General features: G+C 48.5%; 1 protein-coding gene across 1 annotated transcript; it reads left to right on the plus strand.

Annotated features, from left to right (window-relative positions):
* Nucleotides 1-17296: 17296 nt before the first annotated feature.
* Nucleotides 17297-18241, plus strand: LOC123362931 (olfactory receptor 52R1-like). Its single transcript, XM_045003502.1, has one exon. It carries the CDS (start codon nt 17297-17299, stop codon nt 18239-18241), a length of 945 nt encoding a protein of 314 aa, XP_044859437.1.
* Nucleotides 18242-20633: the final 2392 nt, after the last annotated feature.

The raw sequence follows: 20633 nt of genomic DNA on the forward strand, positions 1-20633 counted from the left end.
TGCATTCCAACCACCTGCCCTGAGCTCCCTGCTGCACCCTGCACCCCGTGCACCCCAACTCCCTGCCCTGAGCCCCATCCTGCACTCCGCACCCCTCCTGTACCCCAACCCCCTTCCCTGAGCCCCCTCTTACACTCTGCACCCCTTCTGTGCCCCAATCCCTTGTCCTGAGCCCCTTCCTCCACATCCCGCACTCCACCCCCCCTGCCCCGGCCCTGCATACAATTTCCTCACCCAGATGTGGCCCTTGCCCCAAAAAGTTTGCCCACCCCTGCACTAGAGGGTCCCTGGGTTGCACCCAGAGTAGTGGGCGGGCCTGGGTCCCCCTCCCTTCCCCCTTGCTTTACACCCGGCCAACGGGAGTAGCTGTCTAGGGCTGCAACAACCCCCTGCCAAGAGGGGTGTGACTTTGGGGGTGCAGTTGCCCACATTGGCTGGGGTGCAGAGAGACAACTGATTGTCACACACACACCCTGGAAGGGGGTGAGGATGGACTATGGGACACTGCCGGAAGGCAATGGCTCGAAGAGAAGGCCACAAGCTGGAGAGCAATGTGGGCTCAGACGCCAACACAAGGGCAGGCCAATGGTGGGACACCACCAAGAGAGGGCGCTCCACTGGACTGAGCTAATTCTCAAGGATGACCAGCAGGAGGCGCTGCGGTGGTGAGTCCCAACCCTGTCTCCCACACCGTCACCTGGAAAGTGGGAGAATCAGAGTCAAATCCCTGCTCCATTGAATGTTTATTTGTACAAGAGCTCCAGCTGGAGCAGGGGTGGCTCTAGACATTTTGCCGCCCCAAACACGGAGGGTCCGCTGGTCCTCCAAGCGCATGCCTGCAGGAGGTCCGCCGAAGCTGTGGGACCAGTGGACCCTCTGCAGGCAAGCCGCCAAAGGTATCCCGCCTAACGACCTCACGGCAACCGGCAGAGCACCCCCCGCGGCTTGCTGCCCCAGGCACACGCTTGGAGCGCTGGGGCCTAGAGCCGCCCCTGAGCTGGAGATACTGAGAGCCCAACCCAGAATAGCCATTTGCCTGGTACTCAGGGCACTCACATGGGTTGTGGAAGTCCTCTGTTTATGTCTCTTCTGCAAATCAGCTAGAGCAGAGATTGTGGGTCTGGGTCTCCCACATCTCTCTCGAGTCTCTCACGAGAAAGCGCTGACGCACCTGGCTCCAGGAGAGGGCTCACAGCTGTCAATCCCACATGGAAATAGTCACCTTTCTCCAGCCACTCAGCCAGGCCCCTAGAGACACGAAGTGGGAGTTAGGTGCTTAAGGACCTTTCTGAACCACTAGAAAACCTCTTGTTGAATGATTCCCCATGAGGTCTCTGTGCTGAGCTCTGTCGGTGGTTCACCCGGGATCCCACTGTTGTTGGGCTTGTCGAGCTGGCACACAGGCACACGTGGAGAATGGAGTCTTTGGTTACGAGATGACCGTTTATTGTAGCAGGGACTTAGCCAAAAGTGAAAGAAAAGCTGTATCACTCGTTCACCTCCCCCACATCCCGAGGAGTGACCCTGAGGTGTCTTTGCGTTTCCCCTTTATTGTAAGCATTAGCCCTCCCCCTACCCAGGCAGGCAGTTCTGGCCTTGGTCTTGGCCCAATAATTATCCTCTAATTACCCTGCTAGATTCTACACCCCTGTTTGTATTTACCTTAGCTTATGCCCACTGCTGTCTTATAAGGGCTTCAAGCCAGCGCTTCAGCTGTTTTTGTCAGTGCACACCTGCAAGCTTGTGGTTTGGGGGGTTTCCACGTGTGTCACAGATCATCTCTTCCAGCATTTTACCAGACAGACTTGATGAAGCCTAGAGATAACTCCCCACAAGATCTATCAGTTAGCCAGTTCTCACTCCATCTAATGAGTGCTCTAGTGACACTGGCTAGGTCTAGTTTGGTAATCTGAATGTCACGTGGTACTACGTCAAACAGATTGCAATGGTGTAAAGCTATTCCATCTCCCCAGTTCCCTTTATCAACCCCATTTGTGATTCTCTAAAAAAATCCTGAACTGTAGTATTCCTTCAATTCCTTATTTTCTAAATATATTTTTCCATTATTATGCCCAGGACCGATGTCAAGCTAACCACCTTGAATATCTAAAGTCATCTCTTTTTTAATACTTTCATAACATTAGCAGTCTGTCAGCCTTCTGCGATATTCCCAGTTCTCTCATATTTATTAAAAATTACCTTCACCGGTGCAGAGATCTCCTCAGAAAACACTTCTGGGACTCCTTGGATGCTTTATATCTGGGAATGCTGATTTTAAAATACCGATCCCTAGTATGTACTATTTACCTTCTGCCATAATTACCAGTGCAAGTTAAAGAAGTTCATGTGATCTGAATGCATCATCCTGCTTCTTTCCAAATGCAGCATAGAAAGCTTTATTGAACATTTTTCCCATTTCTGCATCATTATGAACAGTGTTACCATCCTCATCTAGTAAAAATCTATACCACTCTGTAGATTTCCTCTGATTCTAATATACTGAAAAATATTCTCCTTATTTCCTAAGCCCTGCCAGCCATGGATTTGTCTCTGGTGTCTTTTGCTTCCCTTATCCATTTTCAATATTTTATAATTTCTCCTTTCTATCAACTGCTATCCACTTTGCCTGGTTTAAATGCACCAATGGACAATCTCTTCCTGTCAATGAATGGAGGACTCTGTGTTCATTCTCCTGGACTTCTTTGCATTATTTGACTCAGCTGGCAATGAGATACTGCTGTGTCACCCAAGAGGCAGCAGGAGTCTAGAGAGATGCACTAAAATGGTCTGAATCCAGGGAGAGACACTACCAATTACTGGTGATGGGAAACTGCAACCGCAGCACTAGATCCCTCCTTGGTGGAGTTCCACAAAGATCAGTTCTCTCCCTGGGGACTTTCAAAATCTCTGGACAGCCATTGTGGGAACTGGTCACACAACATGGACTCAAATGCCAGCAATGTGCACGTGATACCGAGCTCCTGCTCTCCTTTCTGTACAACCACAGCGCGTTCACCAGGATGGAACAGGGGGCTGAAGCTGAAAACAAGAACGACAGAGGATGAAGTTTCAGGCAACATCTGAGCAATTGTTTTCCTGCTGGGATAATTAAACCACCCCCAACAAGCAGCAGTAGCTCTGCCTCCCACTGACATAACAGGGTCCACACTGGTGCTTTTTAACAGCGAAACATTTGTTGGTTAAGGGAGTAGGGTTTTTTCGCACACCGACCAACAAAAGTTTTACAGACATAAGTTCTAGTGTAGGCAAAGCTTAGAGACTTTCGACTCCTTGGGGGCTTTCAGTTGTTCCATCTCCAGGATGGCTCCTTCCTTCTTTCACCACATCCCTGTTACCTCTGCCCTCTCTTCTGGTCTCCTCCCTGGTACCAGGGGTTCTCAGGAATTTATAAGACGAAGGCTCAGTCTGCACTGGAAGGAGGGAGGCGTGAGTAGCACTAAAGCAGAGTTACAAAAGCTAACAGAGAGCCCTGCGCTCCCAGCTGTGTGCTGGCGCAGCCGCCACTCAATGGCCGGTTCTCGCTTGGCCCTGAACATGGCTCTGCTCTTAAGGGCCCAGGACACACTTCTAACTGCCAGGGCAGGGCTGTGCATTTCCGTTGTCTCACACCCACCCAGCAGCCTATGGAACCACCCAGTCTCAGTGCTGTTACTCCCCCATCTTTCTGCATACTCCTTTTCTGGTTGGTTACACATGGTAGCTGTGTCTTCAATAAGCTCCTTGGTACAGGGTGTGACAATGTGGCCTCTGGTGGGACATTACTGAGAGTATTGATTCAGGACAAATTGCTTGGAGCAGGGCAGTCACAGCCCAAGGCTGGGTTCCTTCACTACTAAGGCACCAAACCAGCCAAACAGAGAGGACTTCGGTTTCACCCAACTACCTAACCAGAAGTTAAATAAGCAATTCCCTCAGACACTCCAGTTTTCCAGTATCACCACCAGCACCACTCCTTATGGGGATGAATGGTTATGAACACCAATACCCAAGTAAAAGAAAAAAAAGTTTGTCCCGATCCCAATGGACCAAGCCCCAGACCCAGGTCAATATATAATTCAAATTTCACCAACAAATCACGCTGTTACCAGTCCTTTATAACCTAATATCTAATATCTAAAGACTTATTCATAAAAAGAAAGAAATATAGATGAGAGTTAAAATAGGTTAAATGGAAACAAATACATACAACAATTGCAAAGTTCTTAGTTCAGGCTTGATGGGATTACTGCTGATTTAAACCAATCAAGTCTCTGGAGTACAAAAATCTCAGCTTGGATGGGTCCTTCAGTCCTTTGTTCAGAGCTTCAGTTTGTAGTAAAGTTCCTCCAGAGGTCAGAAGCAGGATAGAAGACAAAATGGATGGGTTTCAAGGGCCTTTTATATCCTCTGCCAGGTGGAAGGACACCTTTCTTCTTACTGTGGAAAATCACAGCAGCAGTATGGAGTTTGGAGTCACATGGGCAAGTCACATGTCCATGTATAACTTAGTTTGCAGGTAGAGCAGCCATTGCTCACATGCTATCTTGAACGTTCCCAGGAAGGCTCCTCAGATGTGGATGGGAGTCTCCCAAGTCCAATGTCAGTTAAGTGTTACTTGACTGGGCACTTACCCAGAATAGTCCTTTATCAAGAAGCTGACCAAATGCTTCACTCATGCTACTCAGAATCAAACACATTGGGATACAAGTACATAGCCAATATTCATAACTTCAGATACAAACATGATACACACTTACAGACAGCATAATCCTAACCAGCAAATTACAACCTTTCCACAGACACCTCTGTTGGTATGACTAGGCATAAATCTAGGTAACTCGGGAGGATGGAAGACCACGAGTGTCAATGAAATCTTCTTGCTGTAGGCCTATGTGAACCAAAGTACCTCCATGTTAAGCGCTTCTGTTAGCCTTACTAAACTTTTGTAACCTCCTGTGCTTTGTGCTGACTGCTAGCAGCTGCAAGGCCGGTTAGCACTAGATGCAGCCAATACTAGTTAAGATAGGCGGAAAGCAAATGCTATAATCAAGGTTACATGCATGATAAAGTCGCCCACACAGTGGGAAAATACAGAAAGAGAAAAACAAGGGGGGTATAAATACTGGGACCCCGCCTGCGTGCGGGTGTGCAGGATTTGAGATGGCTATTTCGCCCTTGCACCTTATTTGAGCTCAAATAAACTTGGTTTGCGTCTCCATCCTGGTGTGTTTATTAGTGTGACGCACACCGGGCAACGAACCCCACTGTTGCCCCCTCAGGCCCTCTGGGCCGCCAACACCTCCTTTGTAGAAGATTAGGGGTAAGTATGGGATCTTGGTTGCAACAATGGTCTATACAGTCACAGTTCCTGTCAATGACGTCACACAGGGGCCGTTTCTCTTGTGTGCGCGAAGGCGCCAGCACAATAGGCCCAGAACTGCAGTGGGGCCTCTGGAGGCTTCCACAACACAAATAATGATCATAAATAATAAACACGATAATCCACACAAGTAGGGGCCTAGGTCTCACCACCCTTCATTGCCTTTAGCTACAGATTAGGTCAATCCATGCTTGCCAGTTACAGAGTGTTAGTCACTTGAATACAGGAGGAAATGTCCCCCTGTTCAAGTCAGAGAGGAGAATTTATTCAGTCTCATAACAGTGTTTAAAACCCAGGTGCTCCTCACCGGAGAAATACCCCCAACTAGACAGATTATCTGGCTGAGAGCTCAGCTGTGGAAATCCAAGCGCCCTCCACCACGGCAGTCCTGGAAAGTCTGACTCAGCCTGAAACATTTGATTTCAATTCCACCTGGGAGACACTGGGAGGAAATGATCCGAGAAGAAGAGAACAAATCCAATGCAAACATTAATCCAGTCTCTATCCTGCCCATAGGGCCTGCCTTGTTCCAGGGCAGCTTTGTGGGGGAGGGACACTCCACGCATAGGAACAGTCTGTTGCTTTTGCTTTTACTAAGCCGGTTCCCCGATAGTGACCCCAGTGGTTGTCATGTGTTGGCAGGTATCTGAGTGAGAGCGGAAGTAGAGTCTCAGAGTTCACACCTCACAGGAGCGGGGAGCTCACTGTAGTAAGATGAGGCCCTGAAACATAAACCCTTGTATAAGAGGCCCAGTATGAGGCCTGAGGCCTGAACTAAAGTAATGGTCAAGACTTTGCTAACATAAAGCGTAGTTAAGCTGTGAGGCAGAGGCAGGCCCTGCTCACAGAAGCTGGCAGGAAGAAGGCTGCTAATTGCAAGTATCCATGTGCCAGGATGGCACCCGACATCCCGGTATGAACACATTCAACAGACATAACAAGGAACAGGCCGACCCATCTTAAAGACAGGGTCAAAAGGACAATATGACGGATAGACTGGTTTGTTCAAACCACCATGTACTAGGAGAGAGGGAGCACCCCAACATGCAGAGGGGTTGTACCTCAGTGCGTCAGGAGTGATGTGTAACTTGTTTGTACCTGTGTAAAAATGCATCCCTGGGGCAGTGTCTTTGTCCAGCCTAGGGGCAATGGAGAGTCCCGTGAATGACTGAGCCGGTTCATTGTCAGGGAACACATCTGTACTAGTAGAACTGTAGATATCTGATCCGGGGATCTAGAGACTGTGTTTCGTTTGACAATAAACCTGGCCGGGTGCCTTCGTACCTTATGGGAGTCTGTGGTCATTGGTGGTCCTCTTGGGATCTGCTGTGTCAGCTATCTGCACAGAGCCGAGGCAGTACACAGAGGGAACACATGCATGTAGCCAACTGTTATCAACACTGGATAGAGCAGAGCACCACACCGGAGATGTAGGAGCGTAGCTAGCGGGGTGCAGAGGAAGCACGTGCTTCCCCTCAGCACATTTTTCAAAAGCGGCACCTGAGCGAGGTGTCTGGAAGCTGCTGGAGTTTGGGTCCCTGTGCAGCGCGGCACGGCTCGGCTCGATGGCGGGAGCCAGGAAGCTGCAGTGGCGGCAGCTCAAGATATTCCGGCACTAGGCAGAGTGTCAGCGGCTTCGCGGCGTGGAGGGGCTGCAGCGGGGCGCCCGGCTCGGAGCGCGGGAGAAGGAAGTGAGGGACAGGAGGAGGCGCTGCCGCTGCCCTGCACAGGTGCTGCTGCTGCAGCTCTCCAGGCGGTGGGGTGCAAAGTGCCCACTGAGCAGCGCCGCCCGCAGGGGGATGTACAGGCTGCTTTGCGGGTGCTGGGGCCAGCAGCAGCGAGGGCTGCAGTGACCGCTGTGACGGGTGGGCGAGGGAGCACGGGGCTCCAGCCTCTTCCCCCTCTCCCCAGCAGCACTAATGTGTGCACACGGGTGGGGGTGTGCGAGTGGTGAGACTCCCTCCCAGCTCCCCTTCACAGGCGCAGGCAGAGCCGCACGTTGCAGGACTCCAGTGCAGCCACCCACGCCTGGCCAAGAGGGCTGCTCGCTGCCATGTGGGGCAAACGCGCCCCGCACAGCTGCTGCGGGAAGCCTGGCCACAAACAGGGGATTATCTGCAGCTGCCTCCTTCTCCTCCCCGTTCCCGGTCTCCCGCCAGCGCTGGACGACCGGAGCACGGGCACCTCAGGGTAAAGACGCACTTTGGTGTTCTTTGCTGCCCTTGTAAATGGGCGGCATGCGGGGCGCTGCATTCTGCCCCGGCAAGCGGGCGGGGCTTGGTCTCCGTTCCCCGTGGGGAGCCGGCTCCTAGGTCGCACCGGACTCAGTGGGAACCAGCAGGAGCTGGGCACCCTGACGCTGTGGGGGAGGAGCAGGCAGCTCATCAGAGGCACCTAGGCACCCAGGTAAGCGCGGACCAAATGAGCGGGGTGTCGGGGAGGGGGGGCGAGCCTGGCCGCAGCGTGGCCAGAGGAGCCAAGGAGGGGGGGCTTGGAGTGGCCAGAGGATGATCCAAGGTGTGTGTGGCCAGAGGAGGAGCCAAGGGGGGGCACCTTTTTATGTTTGCTTCCCCTGCACTTAGAACCTGGCTACACCACTGCGGCGACATCTGACAACACTCACAAACCCCAGCTAGTTGTGAAAACTTCAGATTCACCTTGACAGGATGGCGAAGGCCAGGATCCCTCTTTCAGCCTTTCCTCTGCAACCCACCCAACAAACAGTCCATGCAAGAGCGGGAGTCCATTTCTCTCTTGGCATGAGAGAGGGACCGTGATTAGGGCAGGGAAGTCAGGACTGCTGGGTTCTGTCTGTCATCCTGCCATTCAAGATCTATGTGACTTTGACCAGTCACGTTTCCCTCTGCCTCAGTTTACTTATCTGTATAATGGGGATACGTTCGTACTGACGTACTGACGTTCCTGAGTCTTTTCGAAATCCTTCAATGAAAGGTGCTGCACAGCATGATGATAGTTACTGAGGAGAATTACTAATCTCTGATATCTTAGCAATAACTCTGTGTCCTGCAGAGTGTTTGTGTCTCCCCACAGGCATCTATCTCCCGATCTGTCTATTATCTATCCCTCCATCCTGCTTATTGACAAGGTATCAGACTCTATGGAGATCTAGGACTAAGCCCTAGTTTTCCTTCCTAATCAACTATAATTTTTACATATATACAAACACACAGAGCAGCCAATTTCTGTCTGACTCAGGGGAGAGCCCAAGAGTTCTCAACTCCCTTTGGGAAAGTCCCTTAATTACTGTTTACTCCTGAAGCTGGATAATTAGCACAGAAGCACAGACCGGCTGGCTGCCAGCCTGTTTGCATCCAGATGCTGCTTCTCCCCTGGAGGCTGAGCGAACCCCCCTGAGACTTTACAAAGCTATGTTATAAACTGTGCACACCCCTGTGTCAGCTCTCAGCGTAGGACGCTGCTGCAGATACTGGGGTGAGAGAGGTGTGGGACACGGCTACCAGAGGGGGATTTCCAGGGAAGACACGTCTGTCTCAGCATTCACAGGTACCATCTCTTGCTGAGGAGCTCACCTCCTTGACAAACTTAGTGCAACGTGGGCATGATGGGATAGACAGTAAGTTTGTGATACTTTCTGCCCTGCATAGCCCTTAAACATCCCAGGTCCTTTGCCACAGTGGATGAGTTTGCTCCAGTATTTTCTGTGCACACCTGTCCGCCCCAGCTGATGGCTTCCTACCCAAGGTGAATGCATGTTTCCCAGAGGCCCAGTGGATCCTCAAGGAGAAAGATATTAGTAGATGTGTAATACAAAGGCTGAATTCTGGGGCCCTGGCCCATAGTTTGCTCAGGCCCCACTGAGGGAAAACTCCCCTTGGATCAAGAAGTGAGTAAAGACCTTAAGAGCCAGCTGTGTGTTAATGTAGGGAGACTGTCACCTCCTCCTCTTGCATTTCAGGGCTCTGGTTGTTAAGTGGGGGAGGTGGCTGGTACCTGACTTTTATCTGCTGGAAAATATGCAGGGGGAAATGGTCCTCACTGGAATAACATGGCCAAGACATTGTCTCCTAACTTATGTCTGAAACTTTCAAAAACAAATTCACCCAGCATAGGAAATATCACTCTGAACACTTACAGTTTGGAAAATTTACATCCAACTGAAAATGAGGTCTTCTTATTGAAGATCTCAGACAGCTTTAACTAAAGATAGTGCCTCCTACTATGGCAAATCTATCTGTGAATTCCATTCAGCTAAGCACTTCACTCCAATAATGTCTGTGGCAAGGAGTTCCACAGGCCAATTTGGATTACATAAACAATTTCCTTTTATCGGTATTACATGTTCAGACTTTCAAGGGAATTGAATTATCACAGCAAATATAAATGCCTGGTCTGCTTTCTTTAATGATAGATTCACAGAGTTTAAGGTAAGAAGGGACGATTAGATCATCCAGTCTGACCTCCTATATAATACAGGTCATTAAATTTCACCCAAGGTTACAGATCCCCCTTGCCTTGGTAGTAGTGCTGCAACCAGCCTTCTCTCAGGGAAGCCGAGAAAGAAAAGAAACAAAAGACAACACAGCTGTTGTACCAGCTGATCTTGGAACCTTTATTCCACTTAACTATTTCAGTAGCATGTGCACAGACCTCTTGCTTTTAAAAGTAAAAAATCAAATCATATTCTTAAAAAGATTATTTTATTTAAAAAAATAAAGAAAACACATGTCAGGGTTCCCTCCCCACTCTGAACTCTAGGGTACAGATGTGGGGACCCGCATGAAGACCCCCTAAACTTATTTCTACCAGCTTAGGGTAAAAACTCCCCTATTCCTTGGATTAAGTAATGCTGCCACCATCAAGTGATTTAAACAGACATTTAGGGAGGGCCACTTGGAGCCCCACCTTCCCTAAGTATCCCCCCGAGCCCCGACACCCCTTTTCAAAATTCACCTCTGTCAAATCGGGAAGGTAAGTACTTTACAGAGTAACAAAAGACTCAGGAACAAAACCTCCCTCTAGACAAGGAAAATCACAAGCCAAAATAAAAGTAAGCTAAGACATTCCCTTATTATTACTTACTAATTCTAATGGAGTTGGATTGCTTGCCTTCTTGATCTGTCTCCAGGAAGCACACAGAACAGACAGACAAAGCACAGACCAAAAAAAAAAGCCTTCCCCTCTCCCCAGATTTGAATGTATCTTGTCTCCTTATTGGTCTTTTTGGTCAGGTGCCAGCAAGGTTACCTGAGCTTCTTAACCCTTTACAAGTAAAAGGATTGTGTGCCTCTGGCCAGGAGGGATACGCCCCCCAAATCACAGATAATATTGGACAGCCGGTTCCACACTGGCTGTGATTACTTCCTGGAGCTCTAGGAGAAAACAGGATTAATAAGACACATGGACCGCTAGAAATCCTACTGACTATGTACAAACTAACAATATTTTCCACATTTCAAGGATGATTTTAACCAGTTGATTTTGGGAAACTTTCACAGGAGAGTGCATCAGCCACTATGTTCAAAGCTCCTGAAATATGTTATATTTCAAAATCAAAATCTTGGAGAGTTAAACTCCACCAAAGTTTTTTTTTAATTGTCCTTGATGGTAGGAAGCCACTTTAGTGCAGCATGGTCTGTTTGCAGCTGGAAATGCCATCCCCAAACATATGGGCATAGCTTTTTCAGTGCGTACACAATGGCGTAGCATTCCTTTTTGCTAATTGATCAGTGGCTTTCCCTCTCAGACTGTTTTTTGCTGAGAAACATGACAGAAGGACGGAATTCTTGATCCGGACCTTCCTGCATTAAAACTGCTCCCACAGCATGCTCGAATGCATCTATGGTTACTAGGAAGGGTTTGTCGAAGTCCGGGGCTCTTAGCACAGGGTCAGACATGAATGTTGCCTTAAGCTGGTTAAAGGCCTTCTGACACTCATCAATCCACTGAACTGCATTTGGCTGTGTCTTTCTGGTCAGATCTGTCAGTGGGGCAGCGATTTGGCTGCAGTGTGGTACAAATCGCCTGTAATATCCGGCCAAGCCTAAAAACGATTGGACCTGTTTCTTTGACTTTGGGACAGGCCAATTTGGATAACCTCCACTTTGGCTTGTAGGGGGTTGATAGTTCCTTGAACCACCTGGCGTCAAGATAAGTCACTCTGTTTAGGCCTATTTGACACTTTTTCGCCTTAACAGTTAGTCCTGTCTCCCTTATGTGCTTGAAGACTTTTTGTAGATGCTCCAGGTGTTCTGCCCATGAATCAGAAAAGATGGCCACATCGTCAAGGTAGGTGACTGCAGATTCTCCCAATCCCACTAGGAGACCATCTACAAGCATTTGGAAGGTGGCAGGTGCATTTCGCAGCCCGAGGAGCACATTAAATTCATACATCCCTGCATGGGTGATGAAGGCTGACCTTTCCTTGGTGAGTTCATCTAGCGGTACTTGCCAGTACCCCTTAGTTAAGTCTAATATAGAGATGAATTGGGCACATCCAAGTTTCTCCAATAGCTCATTGGTGCGTGGCATTCGATAGTTGTCTGGGCAAGTTACAGCATTTAGTTTACGATAATCCACGCAAAAGCGTATTTCCCCATCTGGTTTGGGAATGAGAATCACTGGAGATGCCCATGCACTGTTACAGGGGCGGATTACTCCCATCTCTAGCATGTCCTGGATCTCTTGTTCTATAGCAGTTTTGTCTTGGAGACACCGGTTTGGTTGGGCTCTAATTAGGTGAGAATTACTGTATCAATGGAGTGGTATGCCCGTTAGGTCCATCCTGGGATGGCTGAGAACATCGGCGTGAATCTAGTGCACATCTCCTTGATCTGCTGTCGCTGCATATGTCCAAGGATCATGAAGAGGTTCACCTCTTCCACACCACCATCACTTTTTCCTCCGTAGTAGACACCTTCAGGCCACTCAGCGTCATCTCCTACCTGGGCTGTAAACTGACAAACCTTTAATTCTCTGGAATAGGAGGACTTTAGAGAATGAATATGATACACTTTAGGCTTGAGGTTTGAGGTAGGGGGGGGGTGCGATGAGATAGTTAACAGCTCCCAGGTGCTCTTGGACCATGAATGGGCCTTCCCACAATGCTTCCATCTTATGGGCGTGGCCTGGTCCCCTACTTTGCAGGAACATCTCTGGCATGTTTATCATACCAGACTTTTTGCTCTTCCTGACCATCTTGTAGGTTTTGTCTAGCAAGGGCTAAAGAGTGTCGGAGGGTGCTTTGTAGGTTGCTTACAAAGTCTAGAATATTAGTTCCTGGAGAAGGCGCAAGGCCCTCCTATTGCTGCATCACCAGCTGTAATGGCCCCTTAACCTCGCGGCCATACACAAGTTCAAATGGTGAAAACCCTAAACTGGGATGTGGTACGTCCCTGTAGGCAAAAAGCAACTGCTGCAACACTAGGTCCCAATCATTGGAGTGTTCATTTACGAATTTCCATGTCATGGCCCCCAAAGTTCCATTAAACGTCTCCACGAGGCCATTGGTTTGATGATGGTAAGGGGTGGCACCAAGTTGTCCACCCCATGAGTTTCCCACAGGCTTTTCTTGGTCCCTGACAGGAAATTTGTTCCTGAATCTGTAAGGATGTTGGGGGGCTAACCTACCCTGGCAAAAATGTCTCTTAGTGCCTGGCACACACTTTTAGCCCTGGTGTTGCTTAAGAATACTGTTTCCAGCCATCAGGTGGCAAAATCCATGAAAGTCAGTATGTACAGCTTTCCTCTGGGTGCTTTTTTTGGGAAAGGACCTAGAATATCCACAGCTACTCACTAAAATGGGACCTTGATTATGGGGAGTGGCTGGAGAGGGGCTTTGACCTGGTCTTGGGGTTTTCCCACTCGTTGGCACACCTCACAAGACCGGATAGAGGTAGAAACATCCTTGCCCATCCCCTCCTACTGGAATGACTTCCCCAAATGGTCTTTGGTCCTATTCACGCCAGCATGGCCACAAGATTGATAATGGGCTAAGCTCAGGAGCTTTACCCACTATTTAGCTGGAACTACCAACTGTCTTTGAGGACGCCAGTCTTCCTGGTGTCCACCAGAAATAATTTCCTTGTATAAAAGTTCTTGTTCTATAACAAACCAGGATCGGTTAGAAGAGCTGAGAGGCGGTGTGTTGCTCCGTGCCACCGTTCAAGCTCCCTGGAGACTGTCATCTGCTTGCCCTGGAACTGTTCCCTTGATGCTGGAGACATCACTTCCTCACTGGATTGTGGACCGGGGCTTGGTACCTCTGAAAGTGATGTAGGTGATGGGGTTGTTCCTGTTGACTGTGAACCACTCTCTGCTGGTGCATTATGTGATATTTCAGGCTCTGGCTGAGCCTCTTGTGTAGGGTTATCTGATGCTGCTGCTGCCAGTGCAGGCCCGCTGGTGCTCTCTAGTGTTGAACTTGTAGATGGGTTTTCAAGTGCTGGATTCAGTTCTAGCCATGGTTCTGGTGATGGATGATTCACCAGTTCCTGTTCTGGGACTGGCTTTGGCTGGGTCTTTGAGACTGGATCTACTACAGCTGTTGTAGTTGTTGGCAGGGGATCCGGTTCCACCACCTCTGTCTGGGGTCTGGTAACACAGACGAGGCCCTGTGGAAGGCTCAGGAACAGGGATGAGTGTGGAAGCTTGCTTAGCCTGGCTGCTGGTGACTATTCCTACCCTCTTGGCCAGCTTCACATGGTTGGCCAACTTTCCCCCAGCAGCATGGGGATGGGATAATCATCATAGACTGCAAAAGTCCATATTTCTAAGCAGCCCTTGTACTGGACAGGCAGCTCGGCTGTAGGCAGGTTTAAAAATTTTGACATGAAGGGTTGAATTGTCACCGGGGCTTCTGGGTTGATGAATTTGGGGTCCACTAAGGATTGGTGGATAGCTGACCCTTGTACTCCAGTGTCCCTGCACGCTGTACCCTTCTCCCCGCCCACACTCACAGTTTCCCTTCGCTCTGACAGTACCTGGGAGGTATCTGGGCCTGAGGACCTTGGGTGTGACTCTGACATAATGAACTGCAATCTGTTGGGGGGTCTTTGGGCAGTTGGCCTTCACATGCCCCAGCTCATGACATTTAAAACATCTCCCAGCTGACTGGTCACTGAGCCAAGTTGGATGGCTGGAGAATGGTGTGGTGGGATGAAAAGGGGTTTGGGGTTTTTCTTGGGATGTAGGTGGGGCCTTGGGCTGCCCCCGGTGGTAGGGTGTTGTCTCGGGTTGCCCCTGCTGATATCTGTTTCAACTGCTACTTGTTTTTTTCTTTTCCGCCACCTCCACCCATTTGGTTCCAATCTCGTCCACCTCAATTACAGTTTGGGGCTTCCCATCTGGGATGTACCTTTCTATTTCCTCAGGAACACCCTCTAAGAACTGCTCCATTTTCATTGGGAAAGAAAGATCTTCCAGAGATTTAACGCTTGCTCCTGATATCCAGGCATCCCAATTTTTTTCAATGTGGTAGGCGTGTTGGGAAAATGCAACATCCAGTTTCCACGTTAGGGCTCTGAACCACCGACAGGCATGCTCGGGTGTTAGCCTCATTCTGATTCTGGCCTTTTTTAAAAAAAAGTTCATAACTGTTCATGGGTTCCTTAGGCATTTCAGCCACCACCTTTGCTAAGGGTCCACTGAGCTGTGGTCTCAGCTCCATCATGTACTGCTCTGTAGAGATGCTGTACCCATGGCAGGCCCTTTCGAAATTTTCTAAGGCCTCAGTATTATCACCTGCCTTGTAGTTCGGGAACTTTCTGGGACGGGAAGCGGTACCTGGAGAAGGATTGCAAGGGTTGTCTGGTACATTCTGCTTAGCTCTTGCCTTCTCTAACTCCAGTTCATGCTGCCTCTCTCTTTATTGTAACTCCAGGGCTCTCTGGTGGGCAGCTTCCTGTGCCTTAATTTCTAGTTGTTTTAGTTCAATCAGTCTCTCATGTTTGTTCTCTTTCTCTTTTGCTGCCAGTCTAGCCAGCTCTGGTTTATGAGCTGTGTCACTGGTCGTCATGTTCCTGCTTTTTGTACTTAACCTAGCCTACCGCGAGAGCTAGAAAGGGGAAAAAAACTAGCTTGTGAATTCGCTTGTAGAAAGTTACCTACCCTGCCCTCAGGCAGAGACAAAAATCTCCAGCTGCTCACAGCTTAAAAACATCCCTTTGTTACCAGGACCTGATACCTCTGCCTCCAGGCAAAGAAAACAAGCATTTAGGAAGGGCCTCTTGGAGCCCCACCTTCCACAAATATCCCCCCAAACCCCTGCACCCCTTTTCCTGGGCAGGCTTGAGAATAGTATCCTCACCAACTGGTACAGGGGAACACAGACCGAAACCCTTGGATCTTAAAATGATGAAAAATCAATCAGGTTCTGAAAAGATGAATGTTAATTAAAGAAAAGGTAAAATAATCACCTCTGTAAAATCGGGATGGTAGGTAATTTACAGAATAACAAAAGACTCAAGAACATAGAGGATCTCCCCTCTTGACAAAACTTCCCTCTAGACAAGACCTCCCTCTAGACAAGGAAAATCACAAGCCAAAATAAAATAAGCTAACGCATTCCTTCACTAGTACTTACTATTTCTAATGGAGTTGGATTACTTGCCTTCTTGATCTGTCTCCGGCAAGCACACAGAACAGACAGACAAAAATATGCCTTTTCCCCCTCCTTTTGGTCAGGGGTGAGCTGGGTTACCTGAGCTTCTTAACCCTGTACAGGTAAAAGGATTTTGTCCCTCTGGCCAGGAGGGATTTTACAGTACTGCATACAGAAAGGTGGTTACCTTTCCCTTTATATTTATGACAACACATCTGGAAAAACAGGGTGTTGCTAGATATTAAAAGAGCAACTGAAAGCATTAACAGCCAAGAATGTCTTCCCTTGGGGTTCAATTTAAATTTTGCAAAGAAAACAGAAGCCCCTGCATTTAGCACAGAAGACTCCACAAGCCCAAAATAAAGAGATAAACCAGATCACGTCTCACTAAACATTTCCTGTTCTACTTGCTTATCTCTAGTTCCAAATGAGTAATTTTAGGTACAAATGCTGATGGTTTTTCATATCCGGCCCAATCTTTACAGCACACCTGGTGCTCTCTGTCTCTCCAGCTGAGAGAAAACAACAACCCTCACAAAGACAGGAAGTTTTTTCTCAATTTTCAAAGTTTCTAGTCTGCCCATTGGCTCTTTTGGCCAGGTGCCAACTCACTTCCTCTTACCTAAGCATTTCAGTGAGACGCCTTCACTCTTTACAGGCAAGGCAAGTAGAGAACAGCTACTAAGAAGGATTTTTATAGCTAACTGACTGGCTGGGAGTTCATAAAAGGGGTTCTGCCCCCCATCATTTACCACAGCAGGTGTTTCCACTGAGTTGCTGTCAATGACGCCCAGGTCTTTTCCGTGGGGTGCATCTAGCTGGGATGTTCCCGCCCCGGAGCATGACTTGGCAAAAGTTTGTGGGTTTTTTTCCCATTCTCAGGTTTTAAGCAAACAGGTGAATGGAGAACTCTCTAAGAGCATGGACTCTCTAGCCTGGGTTTCATTGCATTAAAGAACAGTGATGGATAACCAGTACCCAATGTCATGTTCCTGCTATTGCCTATTAAGCTTTACCTAACCACAACATGTAGGAATTGTTGACACATGCCATAAAATATGGAATTGGCATTAGTAAGGTCAGTTGTTCATAATTTATTTATATGAATAATGAAAATGTCTTTTTTCTGTGTGTGAAGAATGGCCAATCTGCTTCACCAACAAGAACAGTCTGCAGTAGTGCATGTAGTGTCTCAAATTTACATTGTCTCTCCATCCAGGCATTTATACTGCGACCATCACCCTTGACCCTGGGCACATACAGGAAGTCAGGAGAACATACAGTGCATGCAGGAAACACCGTTCTACCTCAGAGTTGGAGACCTTCACTCGTACTCCATGTCAAACTCCAACACAACCGACTTCACCAACCCCTCCACTTTCACCCTGCTGGGCATTTCTGGTCTTGAGGTGGCCCATGTATGGCTCTCCATCCCCTTCTGCACTATGTACATCATAGCCATCCTGGGGAACTTTGCCATCCTGTTAATTGTGAAGATAGAGCCGAGCCTCCATGGGCCCATGTACTATTTCCTCTGTATGCTGGCCATCGCAGACCTGGTCCTGACTACATCCACCGTGCCCAAAATGCTGGCAATCTTCTGGTTCAATTCCAGGGAGATCGATTTCAGTGCCTGCCTCACCCAGATATACTTCATTGGCTGCTTCTCATTGATGGAGTCCGGGATCATTGTGGCCATGGGTTTTGATCGCTACGTGGCCATCTGCCATCCCCTGAGACATTCCACCATCCTGAAAATCCCCGTGGTGGCCAAGATGGGGCTGGCCGTGGTGCTGCGCAGTGGCATGCTCGTACTGCCCTATCCCTTCCTGTTAAGACAGTGGCGATACTGCAGAACCAACATCATCCCCGAGCCATTCTGCGCACACATATCCGTGCTGAAGCTGGCCTGTGGTGACACCCAGGTCAGCAGTTACTATGGTCTCTTTGTGCTATTGTGTGTAATGGGTCTAGATGGGATTTTTATCACTGTTTCCTATATCCAGATCCTCAGGGCCATCTTCAGCCTCCCCACTAAGGATGCCCGGCTCAAGACTTTTGGAACCTGCGTCTCCCACCTCTGTGTCATCTTAACCTTTTACATCCCAGGTCTCTTCTCCTCCCTCACATACCGTTTTGGAAAGAATGTGCCCCTGCATGTCCATGTTCTTATTGGCAACATGAACCTATTGGTGCCCCCCATGCTGCACCCCATCATCTATGGGGTGAGGACCAAAGAGATCCGGGACAGGCTGCTCCGGTTCATTACTCATAAGGAATGATTTAGTTGGGGATTAGTCCTGCTTTGAGACGGGGGTTGGACTAGATACCTCCTGAGCTCCCTTCCAACCCTGAGATTCTATGATTCTAACTAAAGTTTTCTCCTGGTGCTCTGGTTCTGAGACTGAGCTCTGTGAAGCACTTGCTGATAGCATGGTGCTGGGCCCTCTTCCTTCAATCACTTACTGGTCAGTGAAAGAGACATTAAATCCTTTCCTGACCTTACTGTGCTGTCTCAGAGTGACAAACTGGTCAATCAGTCTCTATAGAACTTATTAATTCTTAGCAGTTAGAAAGGTGGCAACAAATTGGACCCTGAGACCTTGCCTGTTGTGTATTTGGTTGTCATGGTTTTTGTTCCTATGGCAACTGAGTTAGATTATTAGGGGATAGCCCAGCCGGTGTCGGCCGGTTGGGTGAGCTCTGTGTCTGTAAATAAAATGGTGGTTTTGTTAGCTGTCAGCTCTCTGGCCTCAAGTGATTTCTTCCTAAACCGGCTCCCCCCCAAGGATATAACAAGTGGCGACGAGGGTGAGATTCCGGTGCTGCTCCAGTAACAGAAGGAAGTAGAAGTCAAGGTAAAGAACAAACAAACAAAAAAGCTGCTTGTTTGCACTGACTGTGAAAGTGAAACTAAAATCATGGCTACTCTGACCAGGCCACTGGAACCTTTTGATGAGAATATAGAGCAGTGGCATGTGTATACTGAGCATTTTGAGCTTTTTTTTTTATTGTAAATGACATTACAGAAGCGAAGAAGGTGCCAATATTCTTAAGTGTTGTAGGGGCTAAAACCTACTCCCTGCTACGCAGCTTACTACACCCTGTTAAGCCAGCAACTAAATCTTACAGTGACATTGTGGAAATCCTGGAGCCCCATTTTTCCCCAAAACCACTGGTAATTGCTGAAAGATATAGGTTCCACAAAAGAGACCAAAAGGAAGATGAAACAGTTGTACAATTTGTAGCCATTTTAAAAAAGCTAGAGAACACTGTGAATTTAAAGAAATGTTAAATGATGCCCTGCGTGACAGGTTAGTGTGTGGCCTCTACAGTGAAGCTATACGGAAGCGCCTACTGACAGAGGCTCAGCTTACCTTACAGAAGGCTGTTGATATTGCTCTCTCCATGGAAGTGGCTACAAGGGAGGCGCAATACATCGGTGCATCCCCTAGGGTGCAAAAAGTGTCACAAGAACCGACCCACAAAACTGTGCAGAGTCAAGAATGTTACCGCTGTGGTAAGCCGGGTCACCAGGCATCGGAATGCTGGTGTAAGGACCTGCTGTGTCGACACTGTGGCAAAAAGGGACACATTGAGTGTGCCTGTAAACAAAAGAAAAAGAGGCCTGTGGTCTGGTCGACAAAAAGAGGAACCCTGCATACCCTAGAGCAGACCCAGGATGATCAAAGTGACACCTCATCGCAAGAGGAAGTGCCACTGCATGTTTTGTCTTTGGCAATGGGCTCACATGAATACTGGGTAACCCCGTTGTTGGAGGGCAAACCTATACGCATGGAACTGGACACCGGTGCAGCTGTCTCGCTGGTCTCCGAGACTGTGTATAAAGAAAAGCTACAGCATCTTCCGCTTAAGGCAACAAAAACTGTTCTGAAGACGTATACGGGAGAAGCTGTGCACATGTTGGGCACTATTGATGTTAAGGTGGAGCTCAATGGACAGGCTGCTAAATTGCCACTGTTTGTGGTGAGAGGTAACTACCCAGCCTTAATGGGTAGGTCTTGGCTTGGGAAGATTCAACTGAACTGGGCAGAAGTGCACCGGATGACTAAAGAAGAAACCAGTGTTACCCCTATACTAAGGAGATATGCTGCTGTTTTTGGAGATGATTTGGGAAGTATGAAGGGAATCACTGTGACATTGAACATTAAACCTGACAGTCCACCAAAATATCTGAAAGCCCGAACTGTGCCATATGCCATCAGGCCGAAAGTCGAAGCGGACCTGGAGCGCCTGGTCACCAATGGAGTCCTAATACCAGTTACCCATAGCTCATGGGTCACTCCTATCGTTCCAATAGTGAAGAAAGATGGCTCTCTCCGGATTTGCGGTGATTTTAAAGTCACTGTCAACCCAGTGTTGTGTGCAGAGCAATACCCGCTTCCCCGCATCGATGACCTCTTCGCAGGCCTGACTGGGGGACAAAAGTTCAGTAAGATTGATCTGAGTCAAGCATATTTACAGATGCACGTCGATGAAAAGTCCCAAGAGCTGTTGACTATTATGACTCATAAGGGACTTTATCGATACTGTCGCCTACCTTTCGGAATAACGTCTGCTCCCGCCCTGTTCCAGAGAGCTATGGACCGATCTTGTGTGGCTTGTCAGGAGTTCAGTGCTATCTGGATGATATCCTGGTCACTGGAAGAAATG

This window comes from Mauremys mutica, chromosome 1 (genome assembly GCF_020497125.1).
Source record: "Mauremys mutica isolate MM-2020 ecotype Southern chromosome 1, ASM2049712v1, whole genome shotgun sequence".
Lineage (NCBI taxonomy): Eukaryota > Metazoa > Chordata > Testudines > Geoemydidae > Mauremys > Mauremys mutica.